At 33.9% G+C, this 19299-nt stretch overlaps 1 protein-coding gene across 1 annotated transcript; it reads left to right on the forward strand.

Moving 5' to 3' along the window:
* Positions 1-338: 338 nt before the first annotated feature.
* Positions 339-7774, forward strand: LOC113295996 (vesicle-associated protein 1-3-like). Its single transcript, XM_026544320.1, has 10 exons — positions 339-400; positions 1815-1866; positions 4699-4716; positions 4831-4884; positions 4985-5066; positions 5919-6034; positions 6112-6331; positions 6443-6513; positions 6612-6716; positions 7331-7774. The coding sequence occupies exons 1-10, from the start codon at positions 339-341 to the stop codon at positions 7421-7423; spliced, it is 873 nt and encodes a 290-aa protein (XP_026400105.1). The 3' UTR covers positions 7424-7774.
* Positions 7775-19299: the final 11525 nt, after the last annotated feature.

Consider the following 19299-nt stretch of genomic DNA (forward strand, 5'->3'; position numbering starts at 1 on the left):
TGAGTGAACCCCTGACTCGGACCGAGTCAGCAGTCAGACCGTTTGTTTTCCATTTTGAGTCAGATCTGACTCGACCTCTGCCTCAGACATAACCCCTGACCCGGACTCATTTGAGTCAGGTAAAAAAATACCCCTGACTCATGGGATCAAACCACTGACTCACTTATTTCCGAGTCAGATGAGTCAGATCTGACTCAAAACAAACATATCGACTCAGATCCAGATGAGTCAGGTGATTTCACTCAGATCCAGATGATTCAGATCCAGACGACTCAGATGAGTCAGGAGTAAACAAACATGGTGTTAGATGAATGTTAGGTCATAACAGATATGTTTAAATGGCAAGTGGAACAATGTTGCTGAAGCTTGATGCTGTTGGTACTGTGACATGGAGATGCAGGTGGTGACTCTGTGCAATGAATAGAGTTGTAAGTTGTGGAGTTATTGAACTGATATTGATAATGATGTAGAGCTACAAGACAGAGGGCCAAGTTGTTTAGGAATGAATTAAGGTTGCAGGGGACCGTGGGTGTTGAAATGAAGTGGTGAAACATTTCATATTTAGTCACAGCTGTTGGAACATAGTTGATTGTAAAGATAGATGAGGTGATGAGTTTCTGCCATTAGCCTTGTAATGGAAAGTGATATAGATGATGTTATAGTTGAAGATTAGAATGATTGTAGAAGTTATGTGTTTGCATTTGTGTTTTGTTTGTGCTTTAGTATTCTGTTCAAAGGTTCAGAGTCTTCAGACCTGTTGGTAAGCTACTCAGCTCTGCTGACTCAGTGTACGTGACTGAGTTGACTCGGTTCAACCCATAGCAGACTCAGTTGACCGAATTAACTCTTTTGACTTGACCTGGACCAGTTGACCTGACCCTGACATGTTAACCGTTGACTTACTTTGACCTAGACTTAGACGTTGAATGTTAGTTGACCCCTTGACTATTAGAGACTGTCAGTTGATCTGTTGGACCAGGCCTTTGGTTAATGGGCTTGTTTAGTGGATTTGGGTTTAGATATAGTTTTCCTTCTTTGGTGACTTGACCACCTGTATCCGCATTAGCCTTTGGTTCTTTCTACAAAGTTGTTGATACTCATAAGACATATATAATGGACTATAGAACCAATCTAATTGGATTAATAAACTCTCAGACAAACTAAAGATATAGAATAATAAGATATAGAACCATAAATGGGCTTAGAACCATTAAATAGTTCACTTAGCCTATAATTAGAGAATTGCATGAGATCATGTTACGAGCCTTTTGGATAATTCTTAGAGTACCTGTGTGATCAACAGTTAATCGACATTAACAACGAACGATTCCAAGGATGAACCAGTGAATTGTGGATTTCAAGGTAGGAGTGGATTGACATCAAATCAGGTGGGAACTCTGTAATCTTCTTGTAATCATTAAGTTCCTTTTCATATGCGAGCATGATGTGCCATTACTTCTTATTAGCATATTTGTGTGTAAATAATTGAGTATGTTGTGTAATATGCATTGTGTGGATTATCCAAATGTTATATCTATATTCATGCTTGTTATAGCCCAGATGAGGCAATATCGTTATACAGGGGAATATTACCTTTTAAAATTTCTCGTGAGAATCCATTCGTTTGCATATTATGTTATATTGAAAAACCTTCGGGACTTATGATGGTAGTTCTTGAATCATGTTTTTTATGGGCACTCTGTGTGGATGGCGCTATTATTCGAGTATGGAGTTATTCTTCTTTCGCTTTCTCCAATGAGTTTGGCGAGGTCTGAGTGACATATTCTTGGCATGTTCTAGTTTCACTTTTGTAGATCATCTGGTGGTGGTCTTTCACGGATATTGTCATTATGGTACGCAAAGGAGGTAGGGCTAGAATGACCGTTCTTTCATGAATGTTATATTACGATGCTTGTTTATCCTTGAGTGAATAAATTGATGTGTGTTTGTGTAAATTCCGCGAAGGGAGTGTCTGTGATATCCCCATAACTCCTTGCTAAGTCTTATAGCCCAGATGAAGCGATATATAGCATGTAAGTTGCAATATATCTATTTCAGCACAAGGGTGTATACAGTATTACTTTTTATTTTATAACCTAATTTATGTTGTTAATGACCCATATGAGGAAATCATATATCTAGGTATTTTGGGAAATTACTCTTAGCACAAGGGTGCATGATGACATGTTTAAATTACTACTTCTTTAAAACTGTGAAGCATATTTGTGATTACTTGAGAGTCACATGTTTTCATTGAGCCCCCTTTTTGGGATGATGTGCTCATTCGTTCCCACTTCAGTTTCACAATTCAGAAGAAAAGCCGCACGGGAAGATATTCGTTTCCGTAGCGTAAAGTTTCAGCGAATTGAAGATGTTTATTTATATTTTATGTATGTATACTTTCTATGTAAACAACTTATGATAATATTCGCATCACATGAGAGGTCTTCATTTATACTGTATTAGACTATTGTTTGGTTTGCTTTTGGGCTTAGCTTATGTAGTCTAGATTCTTAAGATAGTTAGTTTAGAGTTTATGCTTCAATTAGTTTGTAATCCTATTAGCTAAACATGTTTAGTACTTGGGGCGTGACAAAAAAAATTGTGGTAAATATGTTGGTTGATGATACTAGGCAATTACGGAGTTCGGGAAAAAATAAGATAAAATTTTAAAAACAATACAATTTCTTTTTAATTATAAATATATTAAAATATTCAAGAAATAATCAGGTGATCAGTGTGAGCGGTATCCACCGAGTAAAACCAATATGAAACTGAATTTTAACAATGCTACCAGTCGAGACTCAAATATTAAAATTATGGGAAAAATATCGTTCGGTCTAAATATTGCCGAAACAGTTACAGTTTGATCCATCGTAAAAAAGCATTTCCTGTTTAGTCCATAATTATTTGAGAATAGAATGAACCACAATATCCTTCCGTAATAATTTGGCATCAATTTTCGTATTATGGTTTCTATTCCCATAAAATTCGACTTCATGCTTTCTGATGAACTCCCTACATATTTTCGTACAAGTGTTCCTTTTAATTGATAAACAATCAGGCATTGGTCATGATTATGTACATATGTTTTCATTTTGTTTGGTGAAACAACTTTAAAAAGTATTACATAACAACATCTTAACTTCATTATATTCAATGAACACAATACATAACTGCATAATCAAAAACAAAAAAGGAGTTCATTCTTACAAATGAACACATGATAAAGGTTGATAATTCTGAAACAAAAAGGAGTTCATTCTTTCCAATCAAAATATAATCAATAGTAAAACAAATTGAAAACTAGAAAAGAGTTAAGTTTTTAATGGATAAACAACAAAACTTCCATTATTATGAACAAATAGGTTATTCTTTCATATGAACACATAACAAGAACAAACCAAATTTAAACTAGAAAAAAATACATTCTTTAAAATGAACACACAACAAAACTTCCATTATTATGAACAAAAACATAGTTCATTCTTTAAAAGTGCACCTAATAAAACAAAACTAACTGAAATATGAAAACATAGTTCATTCTTTAAAATAAACATATAACAAAAACTTCATTATTAAGAAAAAAAAAGTCTATTCTCAAGTATGAAAATAGAATTCATTCTTTAAAATGGACGTACAACAAAACCAAGTTAAAGTCACTATTATGAGGAAAAAAGACATAGTTCATTCTTTCAAATAAATATCTAGTCAAAATTATACTAGTATAAATCTGAAAACACGGTTCATCCTTAAAAATAATTAAAAAAAAAATTCATATTAATCTTCAACAACAACAGAGAAAAAAACTAATTAAATCTTCAAAATCAGCAGATCAATCTTCGACGGCAACATGAGTTCACACACAAATCTTTGTCATCTTCATTATCTTTATTGTCTTCATCGTATTCAACAACAAAAGAAAGGGAAAGAAATCGAGTGGAGATAGAAAGCAGATGTGAAAACTAAAGAGGAGAAAAAGTAAACTTAAAATGATTTTTTTTGTGCTGATAAATCCAACTCCTACTGTTTCAAAAAGATAGGTTTGGTTTCCTTTTTTGGGCATGTAAAAAAGATAGGTTGGTGTCCTTAAATGGATAGTCAAATATTGTGACTTTATTACTTTACCCATATTAGGGACCACGTCTGTATGTCTTTATAAATTTGAGGACCATTTCTCTTTCTTGTTTTTCTTTTTAAAATATCAAGGGAACTGCTTTTTTTCAAGAATAATCATGGAAAAAATATGAAAAAATGGTTTAAATGATTCGTTTTCTTATTTTTTTCGTGCAAAATCAAATAAACTTGTCTTTTTGAAATGGAGAAGTATATATATGGATATGAAAGAATATTTTAGACATCGATTTTGGAAGGTAATATACACCCAAGAACCAAACGGTAATATTCAGACCATACATTAATAAAAACAGGAAAAAGAGAACAAACAGACTTAACAAATTAGAGGACTATACGGTAGTTTTACTAAAATTATCAACTCGGCAGTTATTAGGAACCATAACTGAAACCGAATTCAATGGTTCTTAGTATAGTTCCGGGTAATGTGTACCCGTTGACACCCTTGGGTAGGCTGTACATGTAGTAGCTACGAGGACTTTGCAAATGCTCTAGGTGGGTGGAAATATCCTGTTCGTATCAAGTGAAGTCTACTAGAGTCGTTTCTAGTTTATGTGATTTTAGGGCTCAAATTCCTTCCATGTAAGCTTCATCTTTCTTTCTTTTTTATGATTTTGATTTTGTTAATTGTTTGCCGTAGATTACTAATTTGGGTTCATTTTAATGCATTTTCTGATAATCGAATCGAGAAAGCAGAGTTCATCTTCTCTGCAATTGACTAACAAAACCGATGAATATGTTGCTTTCAAGGTGATTTGCTCTTTCTTTTCTTCATCATTTTGCTTTGTTTTTCTTTTAATTTTCGTGTTGAATTGTTTGTTTCTGTTGTTGGTTTTGGTTTAATTTGAAGGTTAAAACGACCAACCCGAAGAAATATTGTGTTCGTCCAAACACAGGAATTGTATTACCTGGAACAACATTCGTTGTTACAGGTAAATCTTGATTCAGTCATTGATTTTTCGCATGTTGTTTTAGATTGATCTATCAATTTTTAGGTATAGTCCCTTCAACCCTCCAATTGATTCTAAAAATAGATTCCTATCCCTAGAAGGACGAGTTTAAAGTCTACTTTGAAAATATGACAAACATGCCTGATTGACCTGATAACTTTGGTATGGTATGAACACTGTTTGATGATCAAGGTTCTTAGTATAGCAACTAGAAATTTGGATTGCTCATATATTTTGTTCCCTACATTGGTAGCCTACGTCTAACCTGTATAACATATTGAAGTGGAAAATTATCATCCATGAACATAGAATGATCAGAAATAGCATTAGATAACGGGTATAGAACGTTAGGAGTTGCTCTATGCAATGGAATTAGTAGCAGAAGATGGGCAATATAAATTAAAAAATTGTGAGTGTCAGATGGTCATATGTCATGTTGCCCGCTTAAAACTAGAGCAAGCCTAAATCTTATAATAATGACATGTCTAAGAAAAAAGTCAGAACTCTAAAATTCTCAAAAATAGTCGAAAGTTGAATATAGAACCTAGTCTATAAATAGGAGGAGAGTACTAGAAGAATATTAGAAGGATAATTTAAGAAGAAAGATACGACACCTAGGGAAGAGAATACCTAAAAGGTGAACATTGTAAAATTCTTTCTCTTCGACACTAAAAAGTTTAAGTTTCAATCGCTTAACTGTTAGATCTATTGTTCTTCAGATAAGATATTGTTTATCACAGATGTTTTTATTTGAGTTTATCACTGCTATGGTTAGCTCTATCTGTCATATTGGGTGATCACAGATGTTGAGTTGTTGTTTTTTTGGTTGTTTAGTAACTATGCAAGCACAGAAGGAAGCACCACAGGATATGCAATGCAAAGACAAGTTCCTCTTACAGAGCGTTACAGCACCAAAAGGTGCAACAGCGAAAGATATTACACCTGAAATGGTAATATTTTCTGTTTAGATTTCTGAGAGGAGCCTGAGTGATTTGATCCTTATTTTGATTTTTTATTCCTTTTGTAGTTTTGCAAAGAAAGTGGTAAGCTTGTTGAGGAATTCTTCTTGTGGGGGATTTATATTCCAGTAAGTCCAATGGTACTTGAAGTATCTTCTTCTAGGGCATCCGATGTGGAGAATGGAATTCAAGAAACTTCTTTGTTTGATGTTATAAGTAAATCACTACTTATGGGTACGAGTAGCGGAGATCCCCTAAACCTTCAACCCACAGAGCTCACATTTCCATGTAAGCTTCTTCTTCTTATAATTTCTCTTTTTGTGATTTTCATTTTGTTAATTGTTTGCGCTAGGTTACTGTTTTTGGTTGATTTAATGCATTTTGTTTGTTTTGTCATAGTCGAATTGAGAAAGCAGATTTCATGTTCTCTGCAATTAACTAACAATACTGATGAATATGTTGCTTTTAAGGTGATATCTCTTCTTCTTTTTTTTCATCATTTTTTTTCTTCTATTAATCTTCTTATTTGAATTGTTTTATTTTGTTGTTGGTTTGGTATAATTTGAAGGTGATTTATGTCCCAGCGAATGTACCTGAAGGAACCGAGGAAGGATCTTCTCCTAGGGCATCTGGTGTGGAGAATGGGAGTCAAGAAACTTATTTGCTTGATGTTGTAAGTGATTCACTACTTATGTTGTATTATCATTTTGGATTTAAAGATTGTTTCTGGCCAGAATCATTAGTTATAACTTGTTGTACGGCCATTTATGTTATTTGGTAGCTGCATGTTTCTCATCCCATTTCAATGGGATTATCAATTTAGAACGTTTGAATAGGATACTATAGCCTATGCCTTTGTAACCATAAGGTCACTAGCCCAGTTGACTTTGAACAGTTACAATTCACTAAAATTATAAATGCCCAAATAAACTGCATAGATTTGCTGAATCAAGAAGATGTTTTTCTAGTTTAGTGAACATGAAGTTGTTCATTCGCAATTCCGCATCTGTGCCTCTCTGTCTCTCTCTATTTCTTCTAGGACTCCTCTAAAGGGAGAAAGATTTCTCTCGCTGGCAGAGGGCAGACCCTCACCACTCACATCTGGTCTGGTTTGGTTTGCGTTGGATCTGAGCTTCTTCACAGTTTCCTGCTTTCCTAGTTTAGTTCATTATGTTTTCTAATTAACTTTGGATAAGATATCAACACAATTTTGTGGTTTGTCATCTCTTCTTAAGATGTTCATCTCTGCTTTAATGGTTGTGCTTATTTACTTTGTTTGGTTTTCAGATCACTACTGACACTCTCCAACAACGGAATCTTTATCATTGTAGTCTTCGGCGACGGATTCTTCATCAACATCTTCATCAACGATGCTTCTGATGACTGATTGGGTCTTCCCTTGGAAAACACAGGAAGTTGAAAGCTTGATTCCTTGGTATATCATACATGGTTGCTTTTCTGATATCAACCATCATTGAATCGATTTAGATGATGTTGATTGACGTGAGAAGATGAAAACATGTATACATAAATGTAATTTAGATGGATAGATCACTTGATTAAGAAGAAAGACTTTCCAAATAATGATATTCCTAAACCGAGACGAACAAGGATTAAAAAAAAAATAATAATAAAAAACGCCAGTAGGTTCTAAAACTTGAACGATGTTTTCCTCTTAGGCTTCCTGTGATTCAATTAATTCCTATATATATATATTTTATTTTATTTTAAGCTGGAAATTTCATTAATTAAAAGATGTGTGTTACATGATATGCATCTTCTTGTAATTGAGATACAATCTTATCGGATATCGATGAAATCTAAACAATACTTAAATGAAAAATCCTAGCTAATTTTGCTAAAATATCAGCAACTCTATTTTATTCTTTTGGCACATAATTGCATTGTCAATAAGTATTATTCTTAAACATACTCTTTATGTCTAAAATCAAATTGTAAACCTTCCGGTCTGAATTGAAATTCTCTCGATTCACTGCATCGACTACTAATTGTGAGTCCAGCTCAAATATCACCTTATCAAGTTTCATATCTTCTGCCCATTGTAATGCTTCCCATAAACCCTTGCACTCCACCTGTTCTGGTCAGCGCCTTGTCTAAGAAGATGCATTTGGAACCCCTGTGCGCACCTGCAAAATCACGAAGTATTAGACCAATACCACATAATTTAGTAGTATAGTTAAAAGAACCATCAACATTTATTTTATAAGTTCATATACTAGGTGGTTTCCAATGTAAGTTCATCCTATTTTGTCTGACAAAATTTGAAGCAGCAATAACTCTTCTTGGTTTCAGAAGTTCTATTTCTAACTTTTTTGGAGTTATCTTTCTTCCTTTGAAGACATTATCACATCTTGCATTCCAAATGCACCATGTTGTGATAGCTATTCTACATAGATGATCTTCTTGAATTTGATTAGCTTTTAGTTTGTCAAACCAGTCACAGAACCAATAAACCACATTTGCATCATTATGAATATGAATACCCAAAAAAGCAAAGATACTCTGAGAAGAAGTTTCTAAATTTCATGAACAGAGAGGACAACTATAATCTCCATTTTGTATGACATAGACCGGCTTATCTCTGGTTTGTAGAATGTCTTTCAAACACTTCCACATGAACTGAGCAATCCTGGGTACAATAGGTAATTTCCATAGCCTTTTGAAGATAGACTGCATTTTTTGGCCAACAGGCTGATCTGCATTCTGATCTTCAAACATTTTCCTATATGTTGATTTTACTCTCATTCTTTATAGAGTCCAGACCATTCTTTCAGGTTGATTTATATGAATAGAAGTACTCAGAATTAATCTTGCAACTGAAGCTTCAAAGAGAGAAAAACTGATACACATAGTTGTAGTCTTGATAATTACTGCATCCATGTTTAGGAGAATGAGTAGTTAATAAATCTGGTTTCCATTTATAGCTCCATATTAAGATTGTTTGCCAAATTACCAATGCACCAGCAAGTATTATTTTTATGAAGGGAAATTCTGAACTAATACTTTTACAGGACCATGTAGAATTAGAGTTATCTTTGATGTCAAAGATCTTTCCATCTGAGAGGTATTTTGCCTTAAGAGATTGTGCACACATTGAAGTATTATCTGTGCATAATCCCCATGCATATTTTGCTAATAATGCTCTATTAAATAGATTGAGATCCCTGAAACCAAGACCTCCCTCTTCCTTAGGCTTGTTAACATTTTTCCATGATATTGGTGGCCTGCCTTTGTTAGTCTTCTTTTTCCTCCAAAATGTTTGTTGAATGGTATTCATCTTCTTAATAGTAACATCTGGCAGCTTGAAACTTAACATATGATAAACTGGTATGGGATTTGTAACATTTCTCACCATTACAGACCTTCCTGCTTCAGACATATTTATTGAACACCACTTTGTCATTCTATTTTCCATTTTCTCAGCAAGATTATAGAATGAAATCTTTTTGTTTCTCCCCGCAAAGAATGAAAGACCTAAATACTTTTCTTCACTAATACTGAGTTCTCTGACTTGAAGAATACCGCTTATCAGTTGACAACAAGAATGACTTGTATTTTTACTGAAGTACACTGCTTATTTATGAAAATTTATCATTTTCCTTGAGAAAACACTGAATTCTTCAGTTACTTGTAACTACTTATTAGTTTGATACTGATTTTCCTTACAAAAAAGAAGGCAGTCATCAGCAAACAATAAGTGATCTATCTTTGGTGCTGATCTTGATATTTTCATTCCTGTAAGTTGTTGTTTTTTCTCATGGTGATTCAACTGCCTTGAGAAAGCTTCCATAACTAAGATTAAAAGATAGGGAAAAGTGGATCTCCTTGTCTCATTCCTCTTGTAGGATGAAAAGGAGCTGAAGGAGATCCATTGATCATGATTTCCACAGAAGTAGTATTAATACATTGTAACACAAGATGACAGAACTTCTCACTGAACCCAAATTTCCTTAGAACTTCCATTAGGAAACTCCATTCCAGTCTATCAAATGCTTTAGACATATCCATTTTGAGTGCAAGATGGCAAGTTCTTCCTTTCTTTTTCTTCATTGCTTTAACCAGTTCTTGAACCAAACAAATATTCTTAGAAATCAGTCTCCCTGGCACATAAGCTGATTGCATGGGAGATATAATATCCACCATGTGTTTCTTGAGTCTGAGAGCTATAATCTTAGAGATTATTTTATAAGTTGTATTACATAAGGCTATGGGCCTAAAATATTTTGGTTTATGAGCTCCATGAACTTTTGGAATTAAAGAGATTCTAGAGTTGTTGATTCCTATATTTCTTCCTCACCTCACGTAATTACCAGAGTAAACTGAAACTAAGCTTTCAGTGTAATTTACTTCGTATGTAAACATCCTTCCACAGCCCATATGTCGTTCAATAGCACTTTTTTTTTAGGTCATATAAAACCGACTTGTTGGGAGTCATGAGTAGAGTCTCACTATTCTTCAACGAATATATGGACATCAAAGAAGTGCGACGCCCATCAGAGTCAGAGATTGCCCTAATTATTATCTTATGCTCAATGGTATAACACTTAGTCCAAGATTCTCGAACTCTATAATCTTGCATTACCCATATTCCATAATTATAGTTACCATCACCATGCACGAGTATAAACAAACACCCATCCAACAATCCTCCGATAATAAACCGAGAGCGTTCATTGTCCTAAAGTTTTTATTGAAAGTTGCACTTCGCCAAATATCTCTTAGTTTTTATCCCATGAAACTATGAGTTTGCGTTGCCCTGCATCGGCTAACCAATGAAAACGTCCATTAACAAATAAACCGGATTTTGGGCAGAAAAAAAAGAATAATTGACTATTACGGCACGTTTCCATGAATCGGATCTTAATGTATAGACATGGATTGAGGAACCATGTCTATTATCAACACCAATTACCAATTTGTAATCATAACCAAAAGCACACATCCGGGTTCCAAAGACAAAAGAATAATTCTTCACCATGAACACTACCAAGATGGTTATAACGGGCAATATACACTAGGGAAACGAAACCATTACAAGAGTCTAACAATTCAACTCCATAACCTAAGGATTTATACGGGTAGCACATTCTAGATAGATTGAATTCCTTCTTTTGTGGAGTATTCATGGGATGAAAATATGCTTGGATATTTTCATTATTATTTAATATATTTTAATTATCTAGAAAGATATATTGTAATTAATTAAGATGTTAACATTTATTAATAATATTTTAGAAATATAATTGTTTATTTAGGGATTTTATATATTAGTTTAGAAATCTCTTATTTTAAGGAATAAGTATTTTGATTACTTGGCTGGAAGTTATCTATATAAAGAGCTCCATGTTTTCATATTAGAGGAGAAGATTTTGATTAATAAAAAAGTAGTATTTTCTTTGAGAGTGGTATCTCGGAAATATGTGGTTTTAGATTTTAATGATATTCAACGCTTCAGCTCTGCATCAGTTGGTATCAGACCATGATGGGGCTCTTGCTGATGATGCATTTCAGCCAATTGGAGGGTGAGCGCCTTAATATTCCGTTCTAGATCATCTATTACCGCTTGCTCTTTCTCATCGCTGAGAGCGGCTCTTCGAACAACACCATAATTTCTTCCTCGAAACATGATGCAGGAGCGTTGCCTGTCTCTGAACCAACTGATGCAAGTGCGGAAGCGTCGAATAGAATTAAATCCAAAACAAGTTGGGCGTCGCACTTCTTTGATGTCCATATATTCGTTGAAGAATGTAATTGTAATCTTAGTGAGCATGCAAGACGGACGAAATTATTTAATGCTTAAATAGTGGTTTAGGATTTGAACGGGGCTATACAGGGGTAATAATAAGAATAAGAAATCTCGTGTTAGGTAACTAGAAACCAACCTAAACACAGTTTTGGGAAATATGCCTGTATTGGGAGATGGTCTTAAAGGTGCACAATTTGGAAGGAGGTTCTTTAAAGGAAATTGAAAGACAAAAAGGTCACCAACTGATATCAAAGAAGTCATGGTGCCACGAAAATACTATTTTTAGACTCCGTTGCAATAATAATAGGTGATGTTTTTACCGATTTCAAACAAAATAGGTTGATGTCAAATTTATAATTCCATCTCCAAATAAAGGCAACTCGTATTTGGGTTCTCATATTTCTCTTTGGATCATAATTTTAATCGAAAGCTTTGTAGAGCAAAATAAATTGACCAAGTTTTCAGAATAATTGACCAAGTTTTGAGAGGAAAAGTAATAATGCCAAGATATTGTTTGGTCATAGATGATGAGATAAAAGAGAGTTGTTAGTTGTTTGGGGTTAGGGTTTGATTTCTTTCTCTTCCCTGCGCAAATTAGATCTACTCCGATTGAAAGAGAAGACAACTATTCTACTTATAACCCGTGTTTAGTTTAGGGTTTACCTATTACCCTAACGTATCAACGACATGTTCTATAACCCATACCCTAATTAGACCATAAACATACGACCTTTTAATAAAATAGTTAGCTATCCATTTTTCTAAAACTCATCATGAGTTTGACGAATTTCGGAGCACTTGCCATCACAGTAGCCTCACCTCACTAGGAAAATCTCAATTTTGAAATTTTGTCATCTTATACTTTGCGTTACTTATTGTATAGCCTTATGAAATTGTTGCAAATAAACTTTGAATATTTCAACTTATGTGCTTCTTGAAGATTTTTGATTTGCATAGACATGGATGCATTTAACACACCTATTATAATTGGTATTTAGCTTATGTCTGCATTGAAATCATCATTTCGATTTTCAGAATTAAAACAAAAGAATTACAAAGACTTTATAACAACTATCACTATGACTCGGGAGAAAGATGAAATAAGTGATAATTTAGTTCTTGCTGCAACATCTAAAATGAAGGGTAAAATTATTATTTTATTTATTGATCACCAGTATTATAGTAAAATAAATTGTACTTCTACGTATCTATGGCGCATTCAGTTTTTCCTATAGGTTATAGGTTTCAATGTTGTACTACGCAGTGCTTATGAAGGTTTGGGGCTGACTTAAATGAAGGTATGTTTGTATAATTGAGATTTTGACCAACAAATCTTTGATCCTTCCCAAAGTTACTTGGTATGTATAAGGTATGGCTCTCGGCTGATAGCTAACTTCTATTCCTCTAAAATTCATCGAGTTTGCTCAGTTTGAGAGGTGCTTTATTAAATTCTCGCACTGCAATGACATTGTAACTTGTAACTTGTCTGAGGTGTTTGTGGAAGTTATTGTGTTGGAAACACTGAAAAGATGATCAAATTGAATCTCAAACAGCTGAGTCGCGGACTAGGTCGCTATCTTTAAGGTGTTTCACGACTTTGCCTGTTGATTGTGCTAGTAGTCAAAAAATTTGTCGAAAATCCTATGAGATAAAACAGCTGATACTCTCTTGCTCGATCTCTCTGCACCTTGAGAAATCGAACTAACTATCTCTCTTTCTAACACTTGCTCAGAATCGCTCAAAAAATAGATCATATTCTCTTTTCAGAAAACCAGTCTTTTTAAAGGCTTAAGAGAATCAATTAGGTTTTAATGAAAATTAAATTCTGATTAATTACCCTAGATTAAGCTTCCGTAACAACAAAAACCGGACATAAAATAATGCTAACATTTAATGGAAATCAATTTAAGAATAATTCTCTTAAAACGTTTTTGAAATCAAAAGTCAAATCTGCAAAAAGTTATTTTTCAAGTTACCAGACCTCCCAAGACCCCTAAGACCCCGCTCACCCGGGTGTGGGAACCAAGTCTTGGGATGCGACTTGAATCCAAGTCTTTAGTGTGGGAACCCAAAATAATACCACCACACTATCTCTCTAAGTTTAGTAGGATATTACAAAACTATGTTGTTAAATATTTATATCTCCCAACATATTGTAACTTGTAACTTCTCATGCATAAACTCCAATCACTTCTTATGGGGAAAAAAATCCTTAAAATTTAATTTGCTTTTTGATCTACTCAACATCAACCAACGCTCATAGTTTCTATTTTCTAACAAATATGCCTTCCAACCTATAATACAGTGGTAAGTCATTGTATGTTCTTTTAAATTTATCAGAACCAAAATCAAAGTGCATTGCCTTGTACCAATAATGTTACTAGCTAGCTAATAGTTGCAAAAGACATGCATACAAAACAATTCGGGCCTGGCCGGGAAAGTAAAAAATGGGCATTGAGTTGCCGAGCCCGTGGATGAATATAACATATACACGCAAAAAAAAACCTTAGCGAAACTTCTTATTTGCGATTAAAGATGTTTAGCCGTAAAGCTCTTTATAATTGAAGAAATCGAGTCTTAGTGTTTTTTTGAGAATTAGACCGGACGAATGGACGCTTAAGAGATCAGTTTAGAAATGTGGGATTCAGTAAATCCGAAAAATCTGTATGTAGATGACTGAAAAACTGGTATTGACATGCAAAGGCAAGATAAGCTAATCGCTTATGTTCCAATTCAACGGTGTCCTGCGAATAAATCGATCATCCCCGAGGGTTAGTCAATTAAAATCTCTGAATTCTCGATCAACTTAGCCAGGAGCGATTGTATTTCCCGACTAAAGTACAAACAAGAATGTCTCTCTTTTGAATCCATAGAAAAATCAAACCGAGATGGGTAGGATATTTGTGTGTGTTTAACAAATGTAACAAATTTAACCAGGGGATTAAAGCGATACTTGGACAACTTGAACATTCATCACAATCCAGTGATTCTCACCATGAATTTCAACAAATTTAGATTTGAGATAGATGGGTTAGATAATCGAAAAAAGAATAATAAAAAAAAGAATTTTAAAAAGAACAAAATAGATAACAAATTAAATTGACCAACAAAGAAGTAGATCTCATTATAAAAATACTACGTACATAATATATGAGTTGGTATTTTCTTGAATGTATTACTACTTCATTTAACTTCTATCTTGCAGTGAGGCGAGATTAAGCTGAAACTCAACTCGTAGATCAACACAATACTATCCAGAGATAGACCATCTAAGATTCCAAGAAGATTGCTGAATATTTCAATCATCTCAAAAACAATGGAATCATGGGATTGAATAACGACATAAGCCCAAGGAAGTATAAGATTTAAGATATTTAAAAGGAAAAATCATAATGCGAATGTAATTCGTTGGTGAAGATAAGGCTATTGAAGCATCCATCTGCAACGATATTGTTTCGTTTGCCACTTGACATTAATAACTATAGAGGAGACGAGACGAAACCAGAGAGTTGTTGTTTGTTTAGAATTAGGGTTTGATTTGTTTCTCTAGTCAGATGGAGGCAAGAACAAATAACTACTATACTGCTTAGAATCTGCTCGTGTTTAATTTAGGGTTTACTTATTACCCTTGATTTCAATTTTCTTGTTTCATCTAACGGCTCGCCTAAGTTCTTGACTGACCATAATTTCAGTTTTCGAAGGTTTTCCCAGTCGGATAATAGAGTTTGAAGTCTAGCTTCTTTCTGTAAAGTGTTTTCTTCGAATACGATCTGAAGATTATCCCAAGCTTCTTTCGAAGTTAGGCATGTTGATACATGATGTTGTAGATCACGACTTACAGCATGTACAATAGCATTCAAACTATCTGAATTCTGCTTAGAAAAAGCCTTTTCTTCATTTGAGTAATCTACTAAGCGTTCAAACTCAGTTTCCCAATTTGCTACTTTTGGGCGATCATAACCATCGATGACTAATAACCATGTATTGCGGAAAACAAAAATAAATGATACAAAAAGATTTTTTTAACGAGAAAACCGCAAATGAAAAAAAACCCCGGGAGATAGCCCAGATTGAATACTCTCAGAATTAATCCGCTATACAAAATCGAACCAACTTCGTATAGTTGACACCAAGCAACTAAACCTATAGTTCACCTAGTTTTCTAAGCAACTTCGTATACAAAATCGATCCTCCAACTTGTAATAAGTCACACACTTGGAAAAATTCCTTTGGTTCGTGTTCCAAACAGTAAAGGAACAAAAAATATGTTCGGTAACAACTCTTTTCAAACAACGTGATATGAGTTTGACAAAGGCTCTTCCGTTTAACCAATAAACTCCTTTGTCTGATCCTTAGATATATCTCTCAACAACTACCGAAGTAATTGTTAAACAACGTGATATGAGTATTGATGTCGATCTACTGAACTAATCAATGCATTTTATCAAAAGGATAAACCGATTATAGTTTGATCCCTTTCCTGCCGAAAAAAGTATTGTGCAGACCAATGATTATGAACCCAAAAAGTCTTCTTGTCTTCAAATCTTCTTTAATCTTCAATAAACACCCGCACACAATCAACTTGAATCTCTTGTGATGAATCACACACATAACAGAGTCTGTTAACGTTGGATTATCACAAGACGTCTTTAGGTCTACAAACAGTCTAAAGATCACTATCGAAACTTCAATCTAGTTTGAGTGAATCTTATATCAGAAGAAAATATTCTCAAGCATAAACAAACAAGGTGCAATCAAAGTTCAACCACCGTTAGTCAATTAAATGATCAATCGAAAAAATAAACTGTAATCACATAGTTTCCCACCAACGATACTAGAGCTTCTTAATCCCAAGAAGTCTTTGAATCGAGCGGCCATATGAGATTTCTCCTTATTAGGATACTCTCTTCTCCGATAGGCGTCTCCACCATAGACGACACAACTAAGGTAGTTTTGCTGGCTCTGAGGATTAGTTTGCTAGAGATGCAAACTTCAATATTTATAGACAAGAAAGTTTGGACACCAAGGAATTTCCAAAATCGAATATTCTCAAAGATATGCAATAAATAAAAAAATCGGTTTTCATAACTCTTGGAAATGCACTGTCTAAATATTGACCGAAATCCCAATAGAAAAATCTATATTCACTAAATGCACATTATTAATTATTATTTTCAAAAGATATGCATTTAATTGCTGGAAGTTAAATAACATATAAAAACTAAGAAACCTTAATTAAAAGATTCTCAATTTATTTCGATCCTGGATTCTCCTTTAGCTATTAAGGAATATATTTGAAGAATTAATGATAAGAGTTACTGCTCATGTTCAAAGTATGTCGACATCCTTACTTTGCAAGTCCTTTTTCATACTTACAATCTTGGAAACGATTTGCCACACTTCCAAACAAGTTTATTCATCTGAATTCCAAGAACTATGTGATTGATTATCCTATCAAATCATGAATCATGGGTTAACGGTTCTACCAAAACATGTTTCGGTTCTACCTCCGTGTGAGTACTCTGCATACTCACACTAGTTACCAAAACTCGTTTGAATAGGTACTAGGATCGGTTCCCCACATACATATGGTAACTACATGTATTTGGTGCACATGTCCATAGGATCGGTTTCCCTATCTTCTATGAACTTGTTGCACATGTTCAAAGGATTGGTTCCCCCATCACTAAAAACGTGTTGCACCTCTTACAAGGATCGATTCCCCTCTTGCAAATTTGTTGCACCTCTTACTAGGATCGGTTCCCCAATGACTAGATAAAAGTTGTTATTTACAAGGCATCGGTCATACCATCTCCAGTGATTACTTAAGATCAGTTACACTAATAAAAGTCATACCAATACATAAGTCTGGCCTTGTGAATAGTTTTACCAAGATATGGCCGATCATCCTAATAATAAAATAAACTCGATTCGAACACATGGGAATTAAAAAAAATAATAATAACAAAAAAAACCCGGAATGTCACGTTATATGATAAATATAAATGAACATCATGAGTTAAAATCATTACACAAAAAGTTACTTATTATTGAGCCCTGCCATTACGGCATAGGTTACACCCTAGCTACATATTATTTGCGTCCTATTTCTTTGTTCTGTATTACAAAGCAAAGTATCACTAAGTTAGGAAATACAAAGAGATGTCTTGATTTTCTTTCCCAATCAATAATCCACGTTTGATGTCGATCCCATGAATACACTCTTTCATTTAGAAAAAATGCATTACATATTCTCTTCTGCTCATCTCAAAAGCCAAAATCAAAACGTAGAAATTTGGTCGACCGAAAATAAAAAACCTACCTTCCATAAAACTAAACAACTGGATCTCTATCACAGACCGAGTAGGAAAACTGGATTTAAAAACAGAAATGGATTTAAAAACCCTTACTCCCCGCTTTTGAGTAAACGAAAATCAGAATGTAATTGAGAAGGAGAGATAGATTGCAGAGAGGAAAAAACGTAAATCCCCAAAATACTTCTGCTCAATCTTTTTTCCATATTTTTTAATCTTCTTCCGCCTAAACATACATCTATGAACAATCAAATTACTCCGAGGTAACACTTTTTGAGAAAATTCTTTCTTTTTCCGCTGCTTCATGTACTAATTTTAGGGGTTCTTTTATTGAATTTCAATTGTTGTATATTTAATTGAAAGTATACATTTCCAAATATAATCTAATTGATTACGATAATTTCATGTTTGAAACTAAGGGGTGTTTGTATTTTTTATTAACTAGATTTTGAAAATTTGGCTGTCGCATGATGTCGGATATTGGGTTTCAATGTATTTGGAACTTTTTGGTCTCGAAAGGTGAGATTTTCTCAAGTACCAATTTTTTTATTCTATCATGTTTAAACTTTAGTGGAAACATCAATTTTCTTTCGTCTTTACAGGAACATAGAGATACAATTAAAACATTATTCTGATTACACATTATAATTTGGCAATTGGCTGGTATTTACCGCGCACAAACACCCACACACACTCAGATGAATATGGTAAGCATTTTCTTGGTCTTCTCAATAACTTAACGATATTTTCAAGATCAACCCATCCTATAATTGTTATCTTTTATTTAGGAAATCAATATATGTCGCATAAACCTTGCAAATTTTGAAATGAATTTTGAATTATGTCCACCTAGTAAAACACAAAAATAATAATAAAAAGTAAAGCAAAAAAATGGTGTATGGCACAACTAATTGCTATCAATGCCATTAAAAGCTTTCTTGATCTTCAACACGTATCCAACATAGTCTTTCCGGACTATATTTCAGATAGTCGAGGCTTCTATATGATTAATAAGAAACACGACACCTCTTACATATATTTTTGTTACATTAAATTGAAGAAAATAATCTTAATAATTGAGCACTCTTATTATATTGTTATGATAACACTATTTTTTGGAGAGATCGGTTTAAAAAATGGCATAGGTCTAATCCAGAGACCATGAGTAAGCATGA

Source organism: Papaver somniferum, chromosome 7, assembly GCF_003573695.1.
Source record: "Papaver somniferum cultivar HN1 chromosome 7, ASM357369v1, whole genome shotgun sequence".
In the NCBI taxonomy this organism is placed as follows: domain Eukaryota; kingdom Viridiplantae; phylum Streptophyta; class Magnoliopsida; order Ranunculales; family Papaveraceae; genus Papaver; species Papaver somniferum.